We start from the raw sequence: 10,330 nt of genomic DNA on the forward strand, positions 1-10,330 counted from the left end.
GAGATGACGTGATGTGAATTGGAGCTATAGAAATAAAGTTAATTGAATTTAAATCGAAAGGTCTAGCCAGACGTTATTTAATATGCATTTATGCATAACAGACCTGTTTTAGCATTTCTGTGAGAAGATGCTGCAGCGGCTTTATCTTCTCTATGAGATGCTTCTTTATCTGGGAGCTCAGGAAGTCCAACTGCTCCTTTGAAATGATAAAGAGGCGTAATCTGAGTAAAACAGCTTCAAACTGAATGGAAACTTGGTAGATAGAGTTACCGTTACCTCTGCTGCGGTTAATCTTTCCACCCGGCCCTCCGCTGTCAGTATCAGCCTCTGATTGTCCTTTTCCAGGGACAGGCTTCCCAGTGTCTCAGACTCTCTGCAGCCTTCTCTTCTCTGCACATCTGCCCGTAAGCTGTGATTAAATCCTGCACACGCCACTGCACTCAGATCCTCACAGAGGTCTGAACCTGCCCAGTAACACACACAAACGCTCAGATTTGCACTCTATAGGCGCTGCCTTGGTTTAGCGGGATGTTGTCCTTTATTTACCGTTGATGTAACCTGCTGTAGTCCGAAGACAGCGTCCCTCTATCGTCCCATTGAGCCAAATCTTCTGTCTACCGTCTATAGCGGCCTGCACCTGGAGACCCGACCCACTGGTCCAAGACAGGGCGCTGCCCACCAGCCCCAAGCTCCAGTTACCCACCATCGACTGGAAAAGTTTAAAAAAGGATACGTAATTTAAACAGTCAAAAACTTAATACAAAAAAACAGGTTTCTTTGAAGATTCTCGGTCGTTCAGGTCCTGTTCAAGCTAGAAAGGTTCAGTTTAGGCGACTGGATGTGAAGTTTTCTAGAAAATGTTTCTTCTCTCATCCAAGAAGCTTCAGGTCTAACTAGTGGTGGGAGGACTGGGATTAATATACTGGGAGTGGAACAAAGAATTAGGAGGAACTAAAGGCTGGATTTGATCTTTTCTTCTGGATTGGTGATGGAGGTCACCTGGGGGTTAAAGGTCGTTAGGGGGTCGTTGACTCCCTCCTTAGAGTGGTTTCGATCACATCATTGAAGTGTGAGTCGGATGAGAGGTGAATATTCTGGGTATTGATCCTAAAAGTGCTCTGGAAGTAGGTGAAAGGTTATGTCTAAGACAACCTCCTGAGAGGTTGTTCCAGGTTAACAAAGATGGCTTCCTTAACCCCTCTTTCAAACCATCTGTCTACCTTAGCCAGAATATGGACATCGTTGTCCTCAAACGAGTGTCCTTCAGCCTTCAGGTGTACATTGGTGAGGATTCTCCATCTTCCAGGTCATTATCATTCCAAAAAAAGTTCAAATCAATCCTCTGGACTTTGTTTCCAAGTTTGAAGACGTTTCTCTTCCATCCAGGAAGATTTTTCAATCCAAAATGTCAGAAATAGCGTTTAGTTCCAGGTTTTATCCAGCAGCCCAACAAAGCCTGGTTTTAGTTTAGAAAACATGCAAATAGAAACGGATGAACGGGTCCCCCCCTTTGGAATGGGGGTCGTTTGGCTTCTTTGTTAGCCTGCAATGCCCCATACCTGTCTATGTCTCTGAAAGGGGGGGTCGTTGGCTTCTTTGTTAGCCTGCAATGCCCCATACCTGTCTATTTCAATTTGAAAAACTCACACAAAGACAAAAGACAATTAGAAGAAATATATTGATACGATTAGTTGGTCTTTGGTTTTGAATATTGATAGATATGCATGAATAGGGATGCCTGACCCCCCCCCCCCCCCGGTTGGACAGACGGTCTGCTGAGCTTTATGTGGGGGTTCCAGTGGACTGCGTGAGCTGATACTAGAGCTTCACTCAGGGACCTGAAGATGGAAGTCCAGCTGGATAACACAGGCTGAGAGAATCTGTCCATGATGAGCAAGCATGAAGCGACAGTGGAGAGGAAAAACTTGGGACCTGTGGCACCATGGCGTTATCTCTTCTTGGGTCCACCCCTAAGGGAATGGGCCCCTTTGGGTTTTGGCCCCACGGGGGTCAGGCTCTGGGTGCTATCATCAGCCCTACCTTGGGTACTCCGGCTTCCTCCCACAGTCCAAAAACAGGACTTTTAGGATAATTGGCTTCTCTAAATCTTTTTAAGTCTGAGTGTGTGACTGTATGTATTTGTGTCTCTGAGTTGCCCTTCGACAGACTGGCGAGCTGTTCGGGGTGGACCCCGCCTCCTGCCCGTAGAGAGCTGGAGATAGGCACCAACCAAGATGGATGAATATAAATGAAAAGATAAACGTTTTTTTTTTATTAAAGTTGTTTTATTTGTTGAATGTTTACCTGATTTACCTTTACCTCAGTAGACAGAGAGACGTTGGTTCCCTCAGCTGTGGAGGAGTTTGAGAGGACCAGCGTGAAGCTGGACTGGCGACCAGTCACTGACAGGTTGGACCGAGTGGAGAACAGCTCATCTCCTGAGTTCACTCTGTGAGATCCGGACCACCATGAGATCTGACAAACAGAGACCATCAGGGAATCTTTGGAGATATGCTGGGACTGCTAGTTTCTTCCTCTGCTGTGTGAACTCACAGGCTGTTCAGGACAAATGCCAACTTCCACTCTGTGCTCCAAACGATCCCTGAGGTTCGTCTGAACTTTAGCCAAGAACATGTGGGAGTGACAGGGTCCAGGGGACACTCTGTCCAAATCAATGTATATCTGAAGGCCATGTAGTCCCTGGTTACTTTTCTGAAAGAAAACCAAGATATGAAAAATGCATTTCTTGCTTCATCAGCCATTAGACGTGCATCTTTGAAGGGACTCACATTAAAGATCAATCAGAATACCTGGTATGTCATGCCTTGTCTGAAGCTCTTGTTGTGCCAAGTTACATCTGCAGTTTGTGAATACAAGTTTCCCCCGTGACCCACCGATACGCAGCCCCTCCCAGAGGACACCGACGTCTGCAGCAGAAGACCTTCACAATATGCTCCACAATAGAGTCCATACTTACAACTGTTAGAGACAGACAAAGGATCTACCAACCCGCCGAGCTGAAAGCAGCACACACGCCCTGCCAGCATTGGAGTTCAGTTTGTTCAGGCTGAGAGAGATGTTGACCGGAACCGCACCGTTCCAGGACAGATGGGTCTACAGGATACACAGGAATGAACTTCTTGAACGTTTGTCTTACAGGCTGCAGAGTTCAGTGTTCCAGTTATTGTGACATAAGCCATGAAATTCATTTAGACACAAGTGGAACTATGTTCATGTGTGTTTTCTAGCCCCTCCAAGAGCTGCAAACGCCTCGGTAGAAACATCAGCGAAGGGACCTGAGCTTAACAAAGGGACATGGGGTCCTCCACTACCGTGCTTAGGACAAAACTCATCTGCTCACAGACCCCATCTTCTTTTAGCCAGTCTGTGTCCGAACGTCCGCCCTAACCCCTAAATCCCTCCATCCCTTTATAGAGCGTGGACTATATAGTGGACTTTATAGTGAACTCAGTTAACTGACCGTTTGGACAGATCATCACTACTTTTCACACCCCTCTGGTCACATGACTCCGCCTCCACGCATGGTGCCCACGCCCTCTTTGTTATTTGTCATCTGTCAGGTAGCAACAGAGGGCCGCTGTGACAACAGCTCTCTGCGCAAAGCATTCTGGGTTATATCTGCTGGTCTAGTCACCATAGATGATCACTGCTTTTCTAAGTGCATTGTGGGAAATTTCGGGGTCCACTGCTTTTTCATCCACTAGACCAGAGGTCACGGATTAGCGGACGGGAGCAGACAAGTGGATCGGAGGCCTTTTAAGATGGACTTTGGATGCTGATTGGCTGTCGTGGAGGCGGGGTTAAAAGCTGATTGGCTTTCATGGAGGCGGGGTTCAAAGCTGATTGGCTGTCGTGGAGGCGGGGTTAAAAGCTGATTGGCTGTCGTGGAGGCGGGGTTAAAAGCTGATTGGCTGTCGCAGGTGGATGAAGGAAAGCAACGACTTTCTTCAGTTGAACTTCTGCCTAGACTCCATATCAGTGCAACTTTATGCACTCTGTTGTTTTGAAGCTAATTTAAATATATTACTTTACTTTCACTACATTTTTTAGCAAATAATCCAACATTAAACAACAAAACAACAATATCAAAACAAAACAAAACCAACAATTTACCAAAAAAAGGAATAGGCTGAAGCAAAGCTTATTATTGCCTGCCCCGTTTTATACGTACAACCTTTACAACCTACCAGGTTCCTTACTGTGTGTATAAATATTCAAATCTACGTAACATAGGATTTATATGGTCCAAATATATCACCATATATTTGGACTATAATCGCGATACATAAAATATATGGTGGTATTTTTCATGTATAGTCCAAATATATGGTGATATTAGTTTTTTATCACATCGCCAAGCCCTAGTTGTCCGAACAGTTTATTATTACCTTAGAAAAAAAACCACAGAATCAATAATCAGAAAGGTTATTGATTTCTGATTAAAAAATCATTTAATAAAATATAATTTTACCAAATGTTTGGTTTCTTTTACCCTTTGATTTGCAGTGTGAATTGATTTTAATACATTTATAACTCCTTTAAATAGTTTAAAATATAATTACTATTCCAAACTGTTTAAGATAAACTAAAAAAAAGTAAAATTTTTGACAAACTTTTATATTATTGCCTGATTTTAATAATAATGGTTTTAAATCATCTTTATTTATTTTCTTTATGCTGATTTAGGTTCTCAGACATCCAGGTCATAGTCATTCCATAAAAAGTCCAGTGGATATTTTTTGAATTTTTTCGGAAATTATTTATTTTCTTTGTGCACATACTTTTACATATTTATAAAAAGAGTTTTTAACTGAAATATGTTCGACCTGCAGGTCAGATTGTTCTTTAATTATATTTTGAACAGATGTTATGGTGAATTTATTACATATGTCTGCAAAGTGCACCGTTTGACCAAAATAGGAGCTCAATTTAAAAAAATGTACTTTTGTAGTTTTCTTAACACAAATCCAGCTGGGCAGGTTCACAGAACTTATGACACGCCAAAGGTTACTCAATAAATAAAATTAAATAAAGTTAGAACAGAATTTAATTGCATAACATATTTTCTCCCCCCAGTTGGCATTGAATGTAATGTTTTTTCTTTAGACGGAGGAAATCTGATGGAGCACCAAAAGCAGAAGGCCCTGGGCTTTGCTCTGCACCTGATGCCTGCTGCTTCTCTTCCTCCGTAGGCCGGGTGACAGAATGCGCAGCGACAGCTGGCTTAGAGCGGAGCAGAACGGATGCTTAAGCTCCAGGTTGGTCTCCTTGAAATCCTCAGACTGACTCCATGAACGTAGAAGTTGGACCTGCAGCAGAAAAACGGCCCAACGGGAAATAATAAGAATGGAAATAGACTAATGTGGTGTAAAAAAAATATTCAACTATTCACACAAGTTAAATAAACGGAGATCGATGGATTTTTCTCAGTCTGCACTTTATTTCATTTATTTATTTTATTAAGAGAGAACGGTTCAGGATGCGGTCCTTATTGCTCAGTAATCAACCCTGTTCTGATCTGGGCAGCGTTCGTTCCTCCTTACTTATAATAATGGAAAGTAGTCAGATTTAAAACAAGTTACAGACACTTTGGAGAAATAATCTAGTTTATATTGGGAAGAAGGTTTATCTTGTCTACAAACATCCTCACTCAGGCATTGTTTGGCCTTGCAGGTGAAACAGGCTGAGTGAAAAGTTTTATAGTGAGTAAATAGGATAAATTAATATATGAAACAGGAGAAATCCTAATTTTTCGACCACAATTAACTCTTAGACAATGATTACTGTTTTAGAGTAACAGTGTGTTGAACAAGCATCCATTCATCACATTAAATGCTATCGACATTCTATGTAGTAAATACACTTTAATAATTTGTGCAGCACAGAAAGAAAAGCATTTTATTTTTTTAGTTTGATCTTTCTCACCTTCTCTGTTTGGCCGTTTCTCTTCCAGCCCAGTGATATCCTGTCTAGGTTTCCATGTAAAGAACGGTCGTGTAAAACCTCCATGCTGGTAGAGCGGGGAACGCCGCTGATCTGAACTGATGACGGAGAATAATCAGAGATTAACAATCTGCAGCTGTCAATATCATGCTACCAGAAAATAACTTAATTAGATCAGCATTTTATATAGATTAAAATATAGTTTATATTTGAGTCTAACAGAAAGGCTGTTACTAAAGTGCCCTCCATAATTATTGGCACTCTTGATTAAGATCTGAGCGATGACTTCTAAAAAAAAAAAAATGTTCTTTGTCTTAAAAACATAAAAACTAAATGCAAAAAAAAAGGAGAAAAATCCAACCTTTTCTTTTAGTACATTACTTTGGAGGTAAAAAAAAAAAAAAGAATCACACATTAAAAAAAAAATAAATAAATAAATAAAATCATGTGTCCCACAACTATTGGCACCCCTGGTGTTAATACTTTGTACAACCCCCCCTTTTCTCCTTTTCCCCTTTTCGGGCACTCAAACAATCCCACCACGTTAAGGTGGCACCTTCAGGTCCCTGTTGTTTAACAACCATCAAAATGATGCAGTAATTAGACTGATCATTAAAATAAAACATGTTATGGTAAAGTTTGTGTTTTTAAATTCATAGCAGCCATGAATTCTCCTGCTGATCTCTGAATGTTGGAGATTTACCCTTCAGGGTGTGATTGCCCCCCTCCAGGCCAGGAGGGCTGCAGCACAGAGCAGACAGGCTGAACTGGTCATTGCCCCACACGGTGGCCTGCTGGAGGGCGTAGCTCCACCTCTGGAGCTCGTAGGACGTTCTGACTGCCATGATCCTGGGAAAAGGCTTTAGCTGCGACACAAAGACACTTCAGCTGTAAGACAATAAAGGAACTTTATGTTCCAAAAGGAGAAGAAACTCAAAATATTCCAAAAAGTTCAAGTTAAAAAACAACCTGCTGAGATATTTTGTTGCTTAGCGACGGGATACAGCTGGGATTAGGAAGGAATCGACTCTATCGCTGCGTTGTAGGTTTTTGAGCGCTGAAACATGAGCCCCCCCCATCCTAACCCACAGCTACGTCCGTTTGACGGCGTCAAGAAGCCGTTTTATAAATCCAATCTTCAATTCTTTATACTCCATTCATCTCTAAGTACGGTGGCTGAGAAGTGCAAAACACATTTACAATTCAAAAACACATTAACAAATAAAAAACTAAATAACATTTGAAGAAAATTATATTTTATGAAACAAATGTATTTTTGAAAAAAAAAGTTTGCATTTTTAAAAACAAATTCACATTTTAGCAAACAAATTCACATTTTAAAAAAGTTCGATTTGCTAACATTTTTTAGATGTAAATTTGTTTCCCTATAATGTATTTTTTTTTTCTCTAAAATGAAACTTTCTCTCACCTAAAATCTAACTTGTTTAAAATGTGAATTTGTTTCCTAAAATGTAATTTTGTTTTTAAAAATTTAAACTTTTTTTTTCAAAAATACATTTGTTTCATAAAATATAATTTTGTTTCTTCAAATGTTACTTTGTTTTTCATTTGTTAATGTGTTTTGCACTTCTCAGCCACCGTACTTAGGGTTCACAGATTAAAAGTAATCCAGAATATTCATTATAAAAAGTTCCATGATGAAAAAAATCGCCCATAATGTCCGGAATTTCACATCAGATCAGTGAGCTGGTCATAATAATGCTCAGCATCTTGCTAATATTTACCTTCTAATACTTATTTCCTCGGTTGTTAGCCCGCGATGTTTGGTGTGGTTTTTCTTATGACGCGATTTGAGTCAGAGACAGTTGCTGAAGTCTCACAAACGCCCCCTGCCTGTCATCCAATGACGCACCGAGTAGAGGGATATTACGCCTCATAGAGTCCTGCTGTTATTGGTTAAGACCACCTGGGCTGTTTGGCTTTGCAGCCAATTAAATAAGGTTTGAAACAAGGCTAGATATGGCAGAGTTATATAAAGCAGAGCCGAGTTACCGACTTGTTTAAGGGGAGACTGGATCAATGCGAGCAGCCAACAACGCTCTGGTAGTTTTGGAGTTTGCACGCTAATTTTGTTTTATTACGATGCCTAAGGCTGGATGTCAGGTTTATTCAATGATGATTATAAAGTTAAGTATGTGCATTTGGAACATTGAAGAAATTAGATGCTTAGTTAGCTCTGTTTACTGCAAATTGTCATGCAACGGTGGTAGAAAATAAAAACAGCTCAGAAAAGGAACTGGGGCTGATTTTAGCTTGAAAAGCTGCAGTTTCACTATTTTTTTATAGACTTTTTTATGTTATTGTAGGTGTAAAAATGTTAGAAAATTGTTATATACACTGATTCTGAAAAAAAAGTGGAAAATATTTGCTTCATCAATGTTTTGTTGCCATCAAAATGCTTCAGCGTTTTTCTGTGGGTCAAATAGTTGAGTAAAAGCATTTGGAACATTTGGAGATGTTTGGTTCAAAGCCTCACAGCTCTGGATCTGTTGCAGCTGATCTTCTGCATTTGTGGCTGACATGATGTAGAACAAATGTAAAACAATAAAACCTGCCTTTTCTCAAGCACTCATACTTTGAGTCATGTCTGAACTGATGCAGCTTAGGTTGTGTTTTACTCACCCAATTTTCATTTATATTTTCAGAAACTAAGAATTGTTCGCTTTCAAATGATGTAACATACATGGACTTACGTTCCACAGTTATTTGCTTTCCATTTGGGTATGAAAATTAGGCGAGGATTACTTCAAAATGAGGTGGATGTTAAGAGTTAACATAAATAACTTCCTTCAAACACCTTTCAAATCACCTTTCTTCGTTATCAAGCAGGTTTTCCTGCTTCAATTTGCATGTTTTCTAAACCATTACAAGGATTTTGTTGAGCTTTTCTACTAAAGCCTTAAACTCAAAACTAATCCAGACATTTTAAATCGAAAAAGCTTCCTGGATGGGAAGAGAAACGTCTTCAAAATTAGAAAACAGTCCAGTTGATTGTTTTTTTTAACTATATTTTGGAATGATTATGATCTCATGAACTCAGAATAAATCATATGAATTCATACAAATACAGCAGCCGGGTGAAAAGTAAAATACCTTATTATACATTTTATTGGTTTTTGGGATGTGTCTACTTTGAAGTTAAGCCCCCCCTCCCTTAATGGAACAGAAATAATTTATTTACAGTGTGCATTGAAATCAAAGAGATCATCATACCTGTGGCCAGGAGTGTTTGACCTCCAAAGCCTGCCTATATCCCCCCTCTGTGGCTGCCAGCTCCCCCACAGCCCAGAGCTTCCTCCTGCCTGACAGCACCTCCAGCATCGCTGCCCCACTGGACTGGGACTGGTTCAACTGGGAAAAGAGGAAGCCTGTGAGCACCACGCATCTACAACCTCCTGTCTGTCAGAAAGGGGGAAAGGAAGCCACCTGAGACCGGAGCCCAAACTGGGAGGGCAGGTAGACCAACATCCGGGGGACGTTGTGGGCCACGTTCAACACCAGCTCCTTTCTAGAAACACAATCAGCATCAGCTGGAAGTTTTCAGGTGATGATTTTTATCTTCCATCATTTTCTGTGTACTAAAAAGTGATGGTTGCAAAATTAGCCTCTGTAGTATCAGTTATACCCAGTAGGGGCGCTGTTTCCTTGGACAATAAGAGCAAAAGAAGAACTCAGTTCAGGGTTTACCGCCATGGAACCTCTTAGTTGGGAGTCAGTAATTCTTCCCCAGGACTCCACCTAAAACATGTAGAGATTGTTAGCAGGAAGGAACAACATTTAGGGAACGTTATTTGTGGAGGTTCCTCCATCTTTTCTTCAGTGTTAGTATTTATTTAAAGGTCTTCACACAGTACATTTATAATTTCACTTTTGTGGTGTTTTTTTTTGCATTAGGTTGTTTACTATTATGGGTGCACACATTTAGTAAACACCTTTTGTTTATTTGAATTGAATTAACTACTTTTCTTTTTGTTGAGTTGAAGGACTGGCTGAGTGGAGAGGACTGGTGGGAAGGCAAACCAGGAAGTCGGACGTACCATCAGGCTGCTGGAAGCAGGGGACTGGATGTTAGAGTCTGCTTCTTTCTCTCCACTTATGGCATAACTGTTAAAGCATTTTTGGTGTTATGTTGTTTTCTTTTGATAGTTGTGTTGTAGTTAAAAGGTGTTAGTTTGAATTAGTTATTTATGTTTATGCATTGTTTGTCTTTGTCTCACCTCCCACCCCTCCTCGTTTGTGTAGGCTAGCCTTTGTGTATAAATTCCCCTGTGTGTTATCCTGAGTGAGGTGTGCCTTAGTTGATTTCATTTGGGCGCATTTTGTTATATTTATTTGAGATTTGATG

The 10,330-nt window shown here is 40.5% G+C and overlaps 1 protein-coding gene across 1 annotated transcript in view; it reads right to left on the reverse strand.

Moving 5' to 3' along the window:
* The window catches only part of LOC107104429, a 25,961-nt gene that overhangs the window by 8,611 nt on the left and 7,020 nt on the right, over positions 1 to 10,330 (reverse strand). The window contains exons 4-16 of the mRNA XM_015404428.1: positions 9,611 to 9,723; positions 9,412 to 9,493; positions 9,199 to 9,336; positions 6,668 to 6,830; positions 5,947 to 6,062; positions 5,184 to 5,330; positions 3,010 to 3,114; positions 2,811 to 2,927; positions 2,554 to 2,712; positions 2,320 to 2,475; positions 547 to 709; positions 277 to 464; positions 104 to 196 (exon numbers count right to left, since the gene is read on the reverse strand). Coding sequence (XP_015259914.1) covers positions 104 to 196; positions 277 to 464; positions 547 to 709; positions 2,320 to 2,475; positions 2,554 to 2,712; positions 2,811 to 2,927; positions 3,010 to 3,114; positions 5,184 to 5,330; positions 5,947 to 6,062; positions 6,668 to 6,830; positions 9,199 to 9,336; positions 9,412 to 9,493; positions 9,611 to 9,723 — 1,740 coding nt within the window. The remainder of the gene's footprint in view (positions 1 to 103; positions 197 to 276; positions 465 to 546; positions 710 to 2,319; positions 2,476 to 2,553; positions 2,713 to 2,810; positions 2,928 to 3,009; positions 3,115 to 5,183; positions 5,331 to 5,946; positions 6,063 to 6,667; positions 6,831 to 9,198; positions 9,337 to 9,411; positions 9,494 to 9,610; positions 9,724 to 10,330) is intronic.

The sequence above is a fragment of the Cyprinodon variegatus genome, unplaced genomic scaffold, assembly GCF_000732505.1.
Source record: "Cyprinodon variegatus isolate N-32 unplaced genomic scaffold, C_variegatus-1.0 Scaffold1737, whole genome shotgun sequence".
Taxonomy (NCBI): domain Eukaryota; kingdom Metazoa; phylum Chordata; class Actinopteri; order Cyprinodontiformes; family Cyprinodontidae; genus Cyprinodon; species Cyprinodon variegatus.